The sequence below is a fragment of the Xiphophorus maculatus genome, chromosome 8, assembly GCF_002775205.1.
Source record: "Xiphophorus maculatus strain JP 163 A chromosome 8, X_maculatus-5.0-male, whole genome shotgun sequence".
Classification (NCBI taxonomy): Eukaryota; Metazoa; Chordata; class Actinopteri; order Cyprinodontiformes; family Poeciliidae; genus Xiphophorus; species Xiphophorus maculatus.
This window is the reverse complement of record NC_036450.1, coordinates 9082333-9099050: the sequence shown is the minus strand read 5'-3', so window position 1 is coordinate 9099050 and position 16718 is coordinate 9082333. Positions and strand designations below refer to the sequence as shown.

The window sequence follows — 16718 nt, the reverse complement described above, 5'->3', positions numbered from 1 at the left end:
GTGTGTGCATGGTTGCTTGTTTTGTGTCTCTTGCCCCTGAGATGGACTGGCGACCTATCAAGGGTGTACCCCGCCTCTCCTACACCCCATCGAAGCTCTGCAAGGATAAGTCAGTATAGAATATAAATGGAGGGCTGCGGGATGCTTTGTAGGCTAAAAATAAAATAAACACATTTTACTGTGAGCGATGAGGTAACTTTTCCTGTCAGAGGCTTGATGAAGTCTGCAAGAAGAATCTTACTGAAATTCAGTGAAAATGGAAAACTTAGGGGGGGGGGGGGGGGGGGGGGGGGGGGGGTAGGGCGTCCCAACTATTTCCTCAAAACACATTTATGCTGTCTTTACCTTATTTACTAATACATGTAAAAAGGTAGAATTTTTCCCACATGACTGTGTTTTGTATCGTTTCTTGCTGCATGGTTTCACTTTTGTCATCTTCCGTTGTGGTTTACCTGAAGCCCCGGTTTTGTTTTTTCTTTTTTTAACCTAACCTCAGTCTCTCAAACAGCAATGTTTAATCTCAGTCAAATCTCATCACATCGCTTTTTCTACCTTAAACATAATTTATGCTGTGCATTTCACAGTTTACTCGCGGGAGGACTCGGGCAAGGGGCGGGTCTCCACGCTGGAGCTACAAATGTGTGTCCTCAAAGTAGCAGCAATTTCGGGGAGGACGCACGCAAGCGGAGAGCCTGCTGCCGCTCTTCGTTTTCCTGTTGCGCCGCGTCGGTGCGCACCATCACTGGCGCGATCGCAGCAACTTTTTTGCATCATGTTTCCTGTCTTCCAAGGTAACTTACGCGTTTGTTTGCAGTTTCAGGGTTAACGAAACCCACGCCGCAGGGAGATCAACTTTCTCATCCATCAGGTAAGGAAAGGATTACTTTTCCAAATTGCGTCAGCTGATTGAAGGTAGTTTGATATTCTAATGATAGTATTCAGGGTATTACACAAATATTATACTTTAAAACTGAAAGGGTCTTTGAAACAACTGACACCCATTTAGATGTTTGTTCTTTAACCAGTCGTGTACTACTACAGAAACATACTTTTTTCTCTAAAAATGAATGGGTCAGAATAAATGTTTTATTGCAAATAGCGCTGTTATCATCCATGTTCAGATTACATGAAACTGTGCGCTGAGCCCCCCAAAAATCTAATGAAACTTTTGTCATTTCTATTTCTTCCAGTATTAAAAACCTGTTTCTATTAATATGTCAAAACCAGCAGCTTTTCTCGTTCTTGGAAATAAGCATTTCCTTTCTAACTCTTCTTCTTGTTTTCCTTGGACTTTGTTGGAGCCGAGCTGATACATTGATTGACAGGGCAGTGGCAGATCTTTTCCAGCAGGATGTGCGTTTTCTTATCCCCTCTTCCTCTGTTTCTCATAGGCATAATCAAAGTTCTGAGTGCTTCTTGTCTCTCTTTCCGTCAGTCAGATCAGCTAGAAAATGGTCTTTTCTTATATTTTGCAAACTTTGATCAAATGTTTTTGCTTTTCGCCATGCTTTGGAGGATTTGCACACTAATCTGCTGCAACCTCAAGAGGTCTTTCACTGCAACTGGATAAATCCTTGATTCTGAATTCCTAAACAGCAAAGCAACAGAGGAAAAGTTGGACTTTGCCATAGCAGAACAGATTACTGATGGTGGAGCTGCACGTTTGCATGTGGCTCAGAGGGGTATGTTTAATAAAGTGTAAAGTGTCTTGCTGCAAGGCAACAGTGCTACCAACTGCGCCACTGTGCAGCCGTCTAAAAATACCAGAATGAGAAATGTTTCAAAGGGAAGAAAATTGTGCAAACTTCTGTTCTCTCTTTGTATTTTCAGTGTTTGCACTGACTGTTGCTCTGAGCCATCTTTTTTCCCTTTTTTGCATACTTTAATGATTTCTCAGTGGAGTCAGGTGTTAGATAGTTAGCTCCTGGTGTTAGATTACACACTACTGAGCCAAAACATAATGGGAAGCATGCGCATTGTAAAGGTGTTCAGGACTGCCTGGGATGTTTATAGCAGTTGCATGCTTAGGCTCTTGTTTTACACTACATGAGAATTAGGGAGGCTTTCCACAGATGCTTTTAGATCTCAGATTGGTAATTAGAGGTTTGATGATCAGTCTTATCTCATATCATAGGAGAGAGGCAATGAGAAAACCACTTGACTGAAGTTTGCCAAAAGGCATCTAGGAGACTCTAAGGACAAGAGAAAGAAAATTCATTAGCTCTTGCTTGTTTTTCTGGGTTTTACTGTAGCTCAGTTTTCTGCGAATAGGGGAATGACTCAACAACATAAGAATATTTCATTATCTCACAGCGGAAGGTTTTCACTGGAAGTGTGAGCAAGCATAATTTTTCAGCTTCACACCTTGGCATATTTACCCTGTTGCACTGAAACTGTGAAAAAAACCTCGATGTCTTCGCTTCATTGGCACCATAACGCAACCAAGACCATATTAAACAGGGTTCAAATTTCATTTCCTAAGATTCCTATTTTATGTTTGTTAGTTTTGTTACCCAGGTTTTCTGTTTATTTTTTTTCCATTTTGAATATTTTCCAATATGAACTTGCAATGTTGTCTTGTTTTCATCTTTTGTTGGGGAAGATTCTGTTGAAGAACTACTCTCTTAATCATTGACATAGATTTTTCTGCATGATGCTTGCTTGATCGTTGATGCAATTTTTTTTCATCATATAAATAGGCATAAGATGTAAAACAAAAGTAACACAAAAAGAGCAATGGAAACACTTTAAGTCAATGTCGGAAGTGTAAATGTGACCTTTTGAGCAATCATCAAGGTTATTTCTGTAGAAGTTGTTTCCATTTTGTTTTTTCCTTTTCACCCCTTACTGATGAGCGCAAGTAAACTCCTCATTTTATTCCATGACTACCAATTAATTCACGAGTGTTCGTGTCAGTGTGGAAGATAAATAGATACATAATTACTCAAGAACCGTGACGTAAAAGTGCTCCAAGCTTCAAACTGAGATTTTGAAGACGTCATAACATTTCAGTATTAACCGACTAATTTAAGAACTTATTTTAAATTTTAAAGATCCAAATGAGTTTGAAGCAAACACCACGAGAAGAAAATTAAGAAGGAGGCATCCATTCAATTCTATTCTGACTCATGCTATCATTTTTCTAAATAGCTCATTGTTGGAATAAGGAAAGTGAATCATTTCATTCAGGAATCAACTGCAAATTTAGCAGAACAAGTTAGGCTTTAATAATGACGGCAGTATTTTTTTTACTGTGTCAATAAAGGCCACTGGTGCCAAAATATCTGACAATTTTTTTTTCTTCTTGCCACTCTTACAAATTTAGTGTACAGAACTAAATGTTTCTACAAGGCTCAGATGTAAAGAGGTTTAAAAGTTTTAAAATCTTAATTCATCACAATAAATTCCACCTCTCCAAAGTTTTGGAAGGAAGTTCACGTAAAAGCTAATGATGTACTGTTTTAACCTTTACTTGTGACCTATACTGTTTTAATATGTCTGTAACAGTTCGCTAAAAATAAAGCTGCAATCCAAGGATTGATTTGATAGATGTATTATTTTTGTCTTAATATTTATTTTTCTCGTCAGCGAAAGGTGTGGCATATTTGACCTAAAGCAGCACTTTCTTTCATTTACTTTTTTATTAATCTTTACGTCACCAGGTGAATCCCAGTGAGATTGAAAAAATATTTTCCTAGAAAATCCTGGCCAAGACAGAACATTCACAACAAACACGGAAAAAGTTAACATTGTCATAAATCATGTACATTTTTTCTCCTCATCGCAACTATCTGTTTATGTGGGTGATTCACATAAAACCAACAATAAGGTGCAATTAATTTTGTTGATGTAAATACATGCTTTTGAAATGCCCCATAATTCTATAAATCATTACATTTCATCTGATCTGATCTTCGTTCGTTTTTGCTCTTCATTCCCTTGTTTTTATCTTGTACAGTTGAGCTCACATGTCTGAGGTCATTATTACTAAAGTCTGTTGACGTTGTTACAAGTTTGTGTAAGAACTCCTAATTTGCATATAACATGCAGGGATTTCCATAAAAAGAACTCTACAGAGCTTTTTGATTATGTAATAACATCAAACAGTTAGTGTTTGAGTTATTTGTGTAATTATCTGTGAAAAGTATGTCAGTATCTCAAATGATAAGGGAAAGGGATTTTGGGAAACTGTCCCTAAATAAAAAGCCCCTTGTTGTCTTGTTTGATTTGACCCTGTATCCTTGTCATGCAGTGATAGATTGCTTTTTTGATATGTGTGTGGGTGTGCATGTAACTGCATGTCCATTGAACACAGTGTAATCTGTTTATACAAGCTAAACACACTAACACCATGTCCTCTCTTTATTCCCCCCCCCATCTCCAGATTACTTCTCTACTTTGGTAGCCCCTTCAGATGCATCATCCTCAGCTGTTCACTGAAAAACTTGAAAAAGAGGAAACCCAGCACAGCAGTAGTGACGGTAAAAGGTGTGAGTGTAATCCGGCGTCACGCGTGTGACGCTTGTGCTGGGAACTTTCTGCTTTGCCTCACTGTCGATGTGACACAATCCCCTTTGTCTCAAGTCATACCATGTGGTCTAGCAAGAAAATGTTGTGTCTGAAAACAAGACAAGGAGCTGATTGGATGGGATGAAAGTACAAGAAAAGCAAAAAAGGAGGAAAAAACAACCATGCCGGAGCTCCACCAGGTGGTTTATATTGGCTTGGAGCTGCTGATCGCTCTCCTGGCTGTGACTGGGAACACCCTGGTATGCTGGTCCGTCTGCCTGAACTCCAACCTGCAGAACATCACCAACTTCTTTGTGGTCTCACTAGCAATTGCTGATATCGCTGTGGGGCTACTGGCAATTCCCTTCGCTATCACAATTAGGTATCATTTCCTTGTTTTTATCTAATTTAGGGCAAGGGTTAATGTTGTACCGCTGAAATATTACATTACAGGATGAGATGCATCCACTGATGATTTCTTGTAATTGTTGTGATAGCTGCCTTATTGTTTGGTAATGGTTCATTTTTCATCCATATCCAGTGTGGGGTTCTGTGCCGACTTTTACGGTTGCCTGTTCATCGCCTGCTTTCTGCTCGTGCTCACACAGAGCTCCATCTTCAGTCTGCTGGCCATCGCTGTGGACCGCTATATCGCAATCAAGAATCCGCTCAGGTGAGAGCAAAGAAGGCCTCCCCCACCCCAGCATATGATATTTAAGTGAAATCAGAAACATGCAAACGTTTACTTTCAGAAAAAACTTAAATAATTAAGCCTCATCTGGAGAGATTTACGTTGATTCATGCATGACGAACAGATTATTTTTTCTGCCTTGAGGGGAAGTAAAGTTGCAGAATGTGACCTTTAGTACTCATTTAAATCAATATTGATTAAGTGCTACCTTGAATTTCCTTGTTGCTAATCTGGGTGCTTTTACAGAACAATGAGTGGTTGGTTAGTAACCGCTGCTCTCTCCTGTTAAGGAAGTTTCATCTTGTAAGCCACAACAGGTGATGCATTTGCATAAGCAGTTGGATAATGGCTTCCGTGTATACTTAGTGCTAATGCTGGTGCCAGGAGCCTGCCAACCTGCCCACACAGGGTCTCAGTCAAAAACAAAGTAACAGTGTTGAGTATTTGAACTAATGACTCAAGGACTTGTGCTTACTAATGTTTATTTTAGTTTTCCAGCTGAATTTGTTTATATTTGGAAATGTTCTCGTTCGTACTTAGTTCCAAGAAAAGTTCGGGACTTAATTCGGGAAAATAATTAGTAGTGACTACATGGAATAAATTTCCCCCTAAAGTTTGTTATTAAAAAAAAAGCCTTTTTAACAAGACAATTTTCTGAAACAAAGTGTCTACAGTTTTTGACATTGGGTGGAGACTAGGATAGGGGGGATAACTATTTTCTACCCATCTCTGCTCAAATAAGCAGAGGTTACATTTACCTAATATTCTTTTAGGACAAACATTCTTTTAAGAATATTTTTGCTGCTCTGTATTGTGCACTATTCTTTTTTACATTGATGCACTTCTGTAAGGATTGGACTTGAAAGTTGTAAAAACAACAGTTGTGAAAAACAAAATGATTTTGAAATGTGGTCTTCAGCCTTAATTTGTTACTTTGAAATTATGCCATTCATATGTACTTTTTTTGCATTTAAAATAAAACAATTTCCGCATAATTTTATACAATATTTTCTCATTTGATTACATTTTTTACACATTTAATCAGATGTTATGATTAGTTACTCAGTACTTGAATAGCCTTTTTGTCAGATTCTTTTTTATTCTCACTTGAGTAATTTTTTCTTTCAAATGACTTATTATTGATTAGTAGAAATATTGGACAACATGGTACAAAGTATAGCAATACAATTTTAGCAGATTTTAACCCACAAACAAATTCCTAGAAAGCAGTCACACCCACACAAAACTAAACAGATGTAATTTTTTCTTGGCTATTTTTTAAAATAGCAAAATAGGGCGTTCAAAGATATGTTCAAGTAATGCTACTCTTGAATACGTTCAGTGACTCCTCTGTCCAAATACAAATACGTTTTCTATACTTTACTTGCATTTACATTTCCAGGCAAGAAACTATGGCCTTACTTCCTAGCTGATCATTGATGCTGAAGTTGAATAAGATCCCTATTTTGTGTACAATGTCAATACCTTTTATGGAATATGGATTTGCGTAATCATCTCTATGTTTAAAATCTAAAAAACTTAATCTGGTCAAATCTTTTGCTAGATAATTTTACACTGAACATTGATTCTTTAAAGTACAGCTTGAGATTTATTCAACTTTTCTAAAGCTTGTTGAAATACAAAAACTATATTTCTAGTACTTTGGGCATCAGGACAGCCTTAGCTGGACATAGGCACTAAAACTATAATAAAAGACTCCTAAAACCTTCACTAAATTTTTTTGTCATTGATTAGAGATTGTTGAAAGAAGAAACTTGTCGTTTTGAAATCCCCACTACTTTTACATTTTAATATTTAAGATGTACTTGAATGATATTATAGAAGATTCTTTTGTGTGGTGAATTTTTCTGCGTAGCCTATATCACTACAAAGATCTATGTAAAAAAAAAAAAATGCATGAATTGCCTATCAAAAAGGGAAATCTAATTCACAATGAGGCATAACACCAAGATATCACAATGTGTTTGCACCTAATGTGTTAAAGAAGGAAGTGCATACAAAAAGCAGGAAAGTGCAAATTGGATTTGGTAATGATTTGTTGCAAAGAAAATGAGAAACAGAATTATAAGAAAGTGTTTTTAAACATTTTCATGATTCATGATTGTGGTGTGTTTAATCATCAACCTATAAATAGGAAAGGCGGGCAATAAAAGTAAATGTGTTCTAATTACTGTAATGTTTTTCTTTTAAGAAACCATCAATTTGTCTTAATAAACAAATAATGCAGTTAGATTTAAGTGCACATCCTGTTAAAATTGGCAAATATTGACCCGTTCTCTGAGTGATGTAATCATAAAGAGGTAAAACAAAGCTTTCTGCCCTATAATGTATCTTTGTGCTCTGTTCAACCATTTAGGTATAACAGTCTGGTAACAGGGCTGAGAGCAAAGTGCATCATAGCACTGTGCTGGACTTTGTCAGCGGCGATCGGCATGACTCCACTGATTGGTTGGAACACAGGTGAGAGATCAAATTTAGCCATTTTTCCTTCTGTCACTCATATTTTTCTGTCATCAAAATAAATTTTGAAATTTAGCATTAGGGCAGCTGAAAAAAGATTTTTTTTTTCACTGAATTTTGACTTTTTTTTTTTTCTCAGAAGAAAAAGTTTACATTTCTGTGAGAAAAAGGGATTGTTACCAAAGGGAAAGATCTAAAACATGCAGGGCTATGAGCCCTAAGGACCATGACCTCTAGTCTAGTTGCCAAATTATTACAAGCTTGTTTTATGGCCTCCAAATATAACAAAACATCCTCAATGTTCACTTAAACAATATTCCCCTTTTCTGAACTTGGATTCTTAATTGAAACCATTTATCTGTTTTTTTGTGTGCCTATTTTCTGTAAAAAGATAACTACTAAGATTCATGAATCTTGGTATTCTGTGTATTGTGCTTCCAATTAAACCCATTTTAAGCCTATATCATTCTTAGAGTCTTTCTATGGATTTTCATATCTTAAGATTAAATCTTTCTTGTCTCTGTTGCACAGGCTGGAACGCAACACTTCACAGCTCAAAAAGAAAAAGTTGCCCTAAAGGTCTGACCCAATGCCTTTTTGAGGCAGTTGTTCCTTTGGACTATATGACCTATTTTAATTTCTTTGGCTTTGTGCTGACCCCTCTGTTGGTCATGCTGGTCATCTACATCAAAATATTTCTGGTGGCGAGGAGGCAGCTCCGTCGAATGAGCATCACAGTTTCATTCTCACCTGTTTCTGGACGAAGACCTTCATCCTCGAACTCTTCCCATTCTTTTCTGCAGAAGGACGTGCATGCTGCCAAATCACTGGCAATTATTGTGGGCTTATTTGCTATCTGCTGGCTTCCTGTGCATATCATCAACTGCTTCAACCACCTGTGCAAAGACTGTGAGCGTCCAACAATCTGGGTGATGAACATCGCCATCATCCTCTCCCATGCAAACTCTGTGGTGAATCCCTTTATTTATGCCTACCGCATCAAGGAGTTTAGACAGACTTTTTGGAAGATTTTTTACAAGTACATTCTGAGGCAGGCAACCAGCAACGGGATTGGGACAATGAGTATTGACAGCAGAGATTTCAGCTGCGTCAGCATCAGACGGACATCCCAAACGAGTAAAGAGGTTTCAACATGTGGCACAATGGCAAATAGCTACATCCTGGATCCTGATACTCATCCATCAAGATACAAAGTTAATCGCAGAACTTCTAGCCATTGGTCTACAAATCAAGATGTGCTGCCAAGCAGCTGCATCCACAACGGATACAGAGGACAAAGTGACACGTTCTCAGGGATGCAGGAGAACCCAAGCACGGCATTTTGTGCACAGGATGCAGCAGAATCTGCTTCATGTGAAGAGGGAGCGGCAGATGTTTTTGAGCTGAAAGACAGAGGAGGCTGCACTGATTTTGTCAATGTTCAAGCTGTCTCTGTAAAAAAGACTGATGGTTGCAACTCCACAGACATAACAGAGGTGTCATGACATTTACGTTCATATATACATTTTTCCCGCCAGCACGAGACTCTTAATCCTGTGAAGACAATTTCTTCAACAACAAAAAAACACTGAACAGAATAGCTATTTCTTCCTTGTAGCATAAGACCTGTTTTTATTTACTCTAGACTTTTATTTTCTACATGAGCCAAATTTCAGCTGAAGGTCAGGCTACATGAATATAAAGATGCTTAAAGCAGAAAGCTTTTCAATATGAGTTGATGCTTATATTTTCTCTGCATATTGTTTAAGTGACATCCGTGGAAATGTCTGTTTTCAAAAATGAATGTAGGCTGTATACCAGGGTTGTCAAACTCCAGTCCTCAAGGGCCACTGTCCTGCAGTTTTTAGATGTGCCACAGGTACAAAACACTGGAATGAAATGGCTTAATTACCTCCTCCTTGTGTAGATCAGTTCTCCAGAGCCTTGCTAATGACCTAATTATTCTATTCAGGTGTGGTGCAGCAGAGTCACATCTAAAAGTTGCAGGGCAGTGGCCCTCCAGGACTGGTGTTTGACACCCATGCTGTATACAGTAAGAAAAAGCAAAAATGTTAAATCATAATGTGAACAAAACAATAATCTATATAGTGATAACAATTTTTTAGACCCTGCAAAGAAGTTTAAAAAAATATTGTTTCACTACTCTAAACATAAAAATTTTGATTTTGATCAGGCAGTGTGTGTGCTACCTGGGCCTTTGCTCAAAGGGTTTTTTTTTTTTTTGGACTCAAATGGGTTTACTAAATAAATACTGTATCAACAAAACCAGTTACCCAAAGGTGTCCTGCTTCAAACCCATACAGAAAATTACGATTGGTCCAATGATCAATCTCTTAAGTGATCAATTATTCAAACCACTTCATACTTTCATTGACCCCCCATGTAAATGTTGGCTCAAAACCTTGCTAAACATTACAAAAGAAGACTTTCATCTTGACCCTTGACAGCAAGGGTGCTGGGAAGTTTTTGTAAGAACAATTTTGACAAAAACATTTCTTAACATGTATTCCACCCTACTGAACAAATGTAACCAAATTGAAGCTTTTTACACATTTTTATCACTGATGTCAATAACTGTACAAATCTTCGGTCAGCCCTGTAGTGTACCGTGTCATTCATTGTACTTTAACTTTCAAACACTCAAACAGCATTTCTTACAAAGCTGGATCGTGTCATGTATAATCAGACACTTCCTTTCTGTTCAAACATGAATAAAAGAATTGTTTGGTGTTTTGTTGTCAAACACACAAATACTTCCATGGATAATGTGGTTTATAGGCTGCATATTACGAACATAGATCATTATATTCAGAATTGTAATCAGTGGTCTTAGTCTCTGTTTCTTGAGTAAGACATAAATACATTCATTTAAGCAAAGCTCCCTTTTACAGTAATTAAATGTTTGTATATCAATAGCTTGATCAATAATTAAATAACTGCCAGGCAACAAGCAACAGTTACCTGTTCAGCATCTATGTTACACAAATAACAGGCACTGAAATTACCTTTTACCTAATGAAACATTAGGTTTGTTAGAACTTTGCAAACTCTCTATAGACGTGTTAGGTCACTAATTTCTGAATCAGACTTGCACACATAAAGAACAATAGAAACACACATATACACACAAGTAAATTCCATGCACATGACCATAGACTACAATCCAAGAGGTGTTTACAGAGTAGCCTGGCTGCTGACGCCAGTCAATGATCCAAATGCAATGAAAATCAAATGAAGGTTCATTTGATGATGTCTTTTATTATCCCATTATGCTTTCTCCTTCCCCATTAAAAACCCCTTCCTCTGTGGCAAAAACCCACATTAGGCGACTTTTATGTGCCTCACAGCAATCCCAGACACACATCTCCCAAAATAAACATTACTTGGCTTCTATATAACACGTGCTATATGTGTGCATTCAAATCCTATGCATATCGGTAGCTTGACAAACCTTGTCATCATGTACATGTAAATGTGGTATTTAAATGGATCAAACAATCCTGTTTTAATTATTTATTTTTATAGGCTGCATGAAAATTAGGTGGTCATGTCAGATTCAAATGTTATTTTTTCAAGAGAATAAAAGTTTCACGTGGCACCTTGATGGGATCCCTTTCAGCCTCTTTATGGAATCTCATAAAGCTGTAAATGTCAACCATGAACCATAACTGTGTCACGATGAAAAATTGTTTTGTGTCCTTTCAGAAAGAAGATGCAAATCGGTGCTACTGTATCAGACGTTCCTTTCTATGGATGTTTTTTTTGTGTGTTGTTATTTACATTTACACTCTGACTGAAGCTTTTTTTTTCTTTTTTAAATCCATCTTAAATAAATAACTGACTTTGACAAGCCTAATTTCAGCATGGGGAAAAAAGTAGTTAAGGACTAATGCACTTCTTATAATAATAATAATAAAATAAAACTATATAAGCGTTGTGTGGCTTGGTTGGTTCCAGAGGAAGCAAAATGACCCATGTTTACCATTCATGCATGAGTAACTATCTACAGCTAAGTAAACCTCCAGTTTGTGGTTAATGAGTTCGGCAATGCATCTCATTTCCTGGTTATATGTATCTCATATGGGCCATTGAATTATTACCAATAAAATATGTAATTCATCATTTAATTTTTCCTTTTATTTAACCAGTAAAGAACTCATTAAGATCAAAGGTGTCTTTTGGAAGAGCAACCAGACAAGACAGAAAGCTATAAACACATACTGTAACAATAAAGCAGGCAGGAAAATACTACAGGAAGACTAAAAAACAGATCAGGGTTAACAGAGTTAAGAAAGTTTGGAAAATGTACCTGCAATCTATTATGGCTGCATCTGAATTTTGAAGAATTTATTTAAACCTGCAGATCACAAAAATGTACCAGGTTTTGAGTTAAATTTCTATGCTCCATAATGAAGAGTATCGGAGCATGTAGGGATCTGGTAAAGGAATGCATTACAGGAGATTGCCATAATTAGACTTGAAGCTTGGCTGGCAACAACCTGTCTCCTTTTGGCCTCAAAAAAATCCAAACTGATTTCCATATTAAACGCTCTGTTTCTGTTTCAACTTCTTTTTTTCTTTAAACCAATTCCTCTAAAGTATATCGAGTTTAATAGAAAGGCAGTCACAATTCTCAAGTATTTATAATGACTGACAAAGCTGCGAAGGGCAGTATAGGAGGTAGAAAAATGTTAAGTTCTCCTCCAATCAGGTGAGGAAGACTCCATACAATTATAACTTTTCGTCCCCAGGGTGTTAAAACAAACTCACCGCCTTCACCAACTGCTGACCAATTGTTCTAGATAACAACAGCTGTTATCAAAAATTATAAGTTAAAAAATATTCTGATCTACATTCTTGCCAATCATACTTTTTTGTACCTACCTAAAAAGGTTACGTTTTGTGTTAGAAAAAACTCTTTATCCCACAATGCTTTGCAGTAAGCGCTACAGGAAACACTTATGTTGACCCCTCGTTGCTTTGTGGGTAGCAGGAAAAGGCTCAAAAGGCGCTGTAATAGCGACAAGCGCACGTTGCAGAATTACTACAGCAAAAATATCAAGAAGATAACCTGTTTTCAAGGCAAACCCAAGGTAAATGCACAATTTTATCTTCATTGTTGTTAAGAAAATTGCCTCTGGCTTGTTTTTACGTAAGCACAATTTGGACATTAGTTAGAATTTTGAAGCTAATTCAATTGCTTTCATGGCTCCGTTTGGTTATTTTTTTTTATAAATAAGGGGATATAATTTAAAGTGGAACGTGTGAAACTGTCTAATTGTTCAGCGTCTTTTATTTATTATCAACTTTAAATGTACATTATCTGGAGGATTTTCTGTTTGGTAAGTAAGAGTTGTACCTTAGCATAGTTAGCTGTTGCGGCTAACGTTGTTAGCAGTCGACTTTTCACCTAAAGTTCACAGATTAAGTTTTTCTACGGGAGTTGTAATTGCTTCATGCTAAAGAGTATTATTAGTGATTATTATTTTTGAATGATTCAACCTTTTTCATAGTAGAGCTGAGATGGCTCTTTAATATTTGCTAATGAAACCGTAAATCCTATCCTCCATGAAGAATGACCTCTTGTTGGAAGCAACATTTATACGCTTTTATTCATTTTTGGTGTTTGCACTTATTTCAAGACATGTATTAACAATGTGAATAAAATTGTAACGTGTAACTTAAAATTGGTCTTTTTGTGTTTATTGAGTGCTGTTTGGGCATAAGTTTTATCTTTTTTTTCTCGACAGACTGCCCCTACAATTTTATGTAACTCCAATTTTCACTCACAAGTTAGTAACCCTGACTTTAACTACTAGTTAATTCAATATTTTAGTCCATATATTTTGCACATGAGGAAAGAAAAATATAGGTGCATGTTTATTGGTGGAGTTGCTGCCTCATTTAGATATTCCAGGACAAATTTGGCAGCCAACTTCTGCTTAGAAGTATCAGAAATTTAAAAGTCAGCAGATTGACATTTGCTGTCACACTTTTTTTGTTGTTGTGTGCAACGGTAAACTTTATTTTTTTTAAATCATCTTTTTGTAGGATCTGCATGTATTTTTGTAACTATGGATTTCTGCTGTATATTTGACATTAGACTGTTAACTTTTTATTCATTATTACCAACTTGTAGAGGTGTGTGTGTGTTTTCCATTGGCCTGTCACCTAGCTGCTGATCCATTGAATTTCTTTAGAGAACTGAATAAAGGATTTTATTTTATAATAGAGCAGCAGATATAATAAAGTATTTGCTTTGTGTTGTATTTCAGGAAGACTGTTAAAAAATGTCCATTGGCGTGCCAATCAAGGTCCTGCATGAGGCCGAGGGACACATTGTGACCTGTGAGACCAACACAGGAGAGGTGTACAGAGGCAAGCTGATTGAAGCTGAGGACAACATGAACTGTCAGGTTGGTTTGACTATCTTCATGGGTTGCCTTCATATGTTAGAGCAACAGCAAATGATGTCAGGTGACTTAAGACTCGGGGTTATTTGCCCCTTTGTTAATTTGTACCCCAATTTTGTATTGGGCATAGTTATTCTTTCCTTCCCTACTTCAATTTCTTAAAGTATGTAAAAGCATCCTATCAGCTTATTTTCATAACTGGTGGTATATAAAGAGCTTAAACCCAGTATGTCTTTTATATTCTATTAGGAAAACTTTGTTTCACATCCTATATCCACTAATTTTGGTTCCCATTAGGCTTGCACAGTATTTAGTCATCCTAGTATCAATGTGTGCAATATTTACATCAACTCAAACTTTTTACAGTGCAGTAATTGTTACCTGCTAATGTTATATTTAGCCAGTAATGGAAGCAGATGCCAACATCAGACACAAATACTAGTGTCCATAATGGTAAAGGTCAGAGTGTATGCGGCAGTGATGAAAGTAAAAAGAAAATAGGCTTATGCTGCAGCTGATCTCACAATCACATTTTTTTTTTACCAATATTATTGATATTGCAAGATTTTCTAATATAATGCAGCCCTAGTTCTCATTACCATTTAGGTCAGTTAACTCATCATTCCTTTAGCGTAGGCCATAAGTATTTTGTACTTGGAAATGACTCTGGTGCATTTTATACTCAAGGTGAGATATCTCAAGGTGAAAATATGTATTTTTGATTGTCTGGTATCAGTAAATGGTCACCAATTGTGAAATGTAAGAGGTACATTGTTCTATTTTGTTTTTCTGTTGACTAACCATTAGGTTAACAGCATTTTTATGAGCACAAAGATGGTATTGGAAAGCCATTAGAGGGATGTTTTTTAGTGCTTGGATTATTCATTGGTCATCACAGCATATTTATTCACTATGCCAAGTAAATCCTTACTGTGTGCTGTAATGTTGTTACTTTGATGCCTTTATAAAACCATGCTATGAAATGGAGGGAATAATGTCAGTTTGCATTTAGTAAACCTCGACCATATAGTCTATTATTGTTCTAAAAGTAGTGGGGTGTTTTTATTCTCTGATCACGTTTTCTAAAGATGTAGTGTAGAGTTGCACAATATATTGTGCATTTTTTTCCGTCATGATTTTAATATGAAGTATTAAAAGTGAAAATGACCTGTTGGAATGTGGTATTAGCAAATGTATTCTCTCACATTTTGCATACCAATATAATATCCACCTTGTTTAATCAAGTCTTGTTGCAGTAATTGCCCACATTTGGCACTAATGATAATTCCCAAGCTGCAATGGCTCAAAGAGAGCAACAAGAAAGAAAAATTGGGAAAATAATTACAAATAATACTGGCAGATGTTTGTGAAATGCTTTCTTTTTGTGCATTAATTTTGCTGGACTTGCAGAAGTGACCAAATAAATAAGTGGGATTGGAAATTTCAGTTGTCATCCTCGCACAATGACATACATGCTAAACTTCTAAAGCTTTTCTTCCTTTTTCTTTGCTTTTCCAATAGATGTCCAACATTACCGTGACCTATCGGGATGGTCGGGTCGCGCAGTTGGAACAGGTCTACATCCGAGGAAGCAAGATCCGCTTTCTGATCCTACCTGATATGTTAAAGAATGCTCCCATGTTAAAGAGCATGAAGAACAAGAACCAGGGTTCTGGCGCAGGAAGAGGCAAAGCTGCCATTCTAAAAGCACAAGGTGAGTGAGGAAGCTGTTTTTCCATAAAATTGTACTTGTATTCAAAATACTTGATGTATTTGTGGGATGGTTAAAGTCAACGAGTTTTTAAATTTTGTTTATTGATCAAAATAGTTTTGCTTGTGTAACAAAATCCAGGAGAAAATTGTTAAACTGCGTGCCGTTTTATGCGATTGCTTTATATATATGATTATCTCCTATTCATGCTTCTTTTCTGTACTTGTGTGGTGCTAGGGATTCCTTTGTGATCATTTTCTAACCACATATTTTTTTGGTGCATTTTTATTAAAATGCTGTTTTCTTTACCTTTTTATAGTGGCTGCAAGAGGACGAGGTCGTGGTGGAATTGGAAGAGGCAACATCTTCCAAAAGAGGCGATAACTTTCCTTTGTTCTTGTTTCATTTAGTCGTCTTTGGATTTGAAATAATTTGCGATTCTCTGGTATTTTGTGCTTTTGCAATTCCTCACTTTGATTTTTATTTTGTATGGAAATAAACATCTTTGCGTTTACAACTCTTACTTAGTCTGTTTCTTCGAGACTTGATATTTTGGTGAGAGCTGCTTTCATTTATATTAAACATTTGAAAAGCTAAAATTACCATTTAAACACAACAGCAAACTGAGATTTTTAGCTATCAAATTGTGGACAAAATCAACGACTCAGGTACAGTCATCAGATTGGCTAAATCTTCTTAGCTGATCTGAAATACTACTGTGGCTTCACAAAAATACTATTTTAATCAAAATAAGATTACACCGGTATGAACTATGCTTGCTTATGTTGCCTCCAAAGAATGTACTGCATCTCATTTAAGGTTACAACAGTAAAAGGGGAAGAATACAAACTCAGATTACAATCTGAGTTTGTATTCTTCCCCTTTTATTTAT

General features: G+C 36.6%; 2 protein-coding genes across 3 annotated transcripts; both read left to right on the top strand.

The window, feature by feature from the left end:
- The first annotated feature begins 678 nt into the window (after positions 1–678).
- On the top strand, positions 679–9552 carry LOC102216651 (adenosine receptor A2b-like). 2 transcript variants are annotated; one of them, XM_023337791.1, is made up of 6 exons: positions 679–868; positions 4385–4488; positions 4585–4891; positions 5051–5182; positions 7578–7681; positions 8213–9552. In XM_023337791.1, the coding sequence occupies exons 3-6, from the start codon at positions 4692–4694 to the stop codon at positions 9184–9186; spliced, it is 1410 nt and encodes a 469-aa protein (XP_023193559.1). In that variant the 5' UTR covers positions 679–868; positions 4385–4488; positions 4585–4691; the 3' UTR covers positions 9187–9552. The 2 variants fall into 2 exon arrangements, with proteins under 2 accessions (XP_023193559.1, XP_014324472.1); XM_014468986.2 differs by having other exon boundaries at positions 4385–4891.
- A 3124-nt stretch (positions 9553–12676) lies between these two features.
- Positions 12677–16349, top strand: snrpd3 (small nuclear ribonucleoprotein D3 polypeptide). The gene is made up of 4 exons (XM_005799651.3): positions 12677–12795; positions 13978–14118; positions 15637–15829; positions 16146–16349. Exons 2-4 carry the CDS (start codon positions 13993–13995, stop codon positions 16208–16210), a joined length of 384 nt encoding a protein of 127 aa, XP_005799708.1. The 5' UTR covers positions 12677–12795; positions 13978–13992; the 3' UTR covers positions 16211–16349.
- The last annotated feature ends 369 nt before the right edge of the window (positions 16350–16718 follow it).

Bases quoted from the DNA above. Each gene is read 5' to 3' on its own strand.
- LOC102216651 (XM_023337791.1), top strand. From the start codon at position 4,692: ATGCCGGAGCTCCACCAGGTGGTTTATATTGGCTTGGAGCTGCTGATC. The intron at 4,892-5,050 runs GTATCATTTCCT...ATCCATATCCAG, and splicing joins CCCTTCGCTATCACAATTAG to TGTGGGGTTCTGTGCCGACT. The intron at 5,183-7,577 runs GTGAGAGCAAAG...TCAACCATTTAG, and splicing joins GCAATCAAGAATCCGCTCAG to GTATAACAGTCTGGTAACAG.
- snrpd3 (XM_005799651.3), top strand. From the start codon at position 13,993: ATGTCCATTGGCGTGCCAATCAAGGTCCTGCATGAGGCCGAGGGACAC. The intron at 14,119-15,636 runs GTTGGTTTGACT...CTTTTCCAATAG, and splicing joins AGGACAACATGAACTGTCAG to ATGTCCAACATTACCGTGAC. The intron at 15,830-16,145 runs GTGAGTGAGGAA...ACCTTTTTATAG, and splicing joins TGCCATTCTAAAAGCACAAG to TGGCTGCAAGAGGACGAGGT.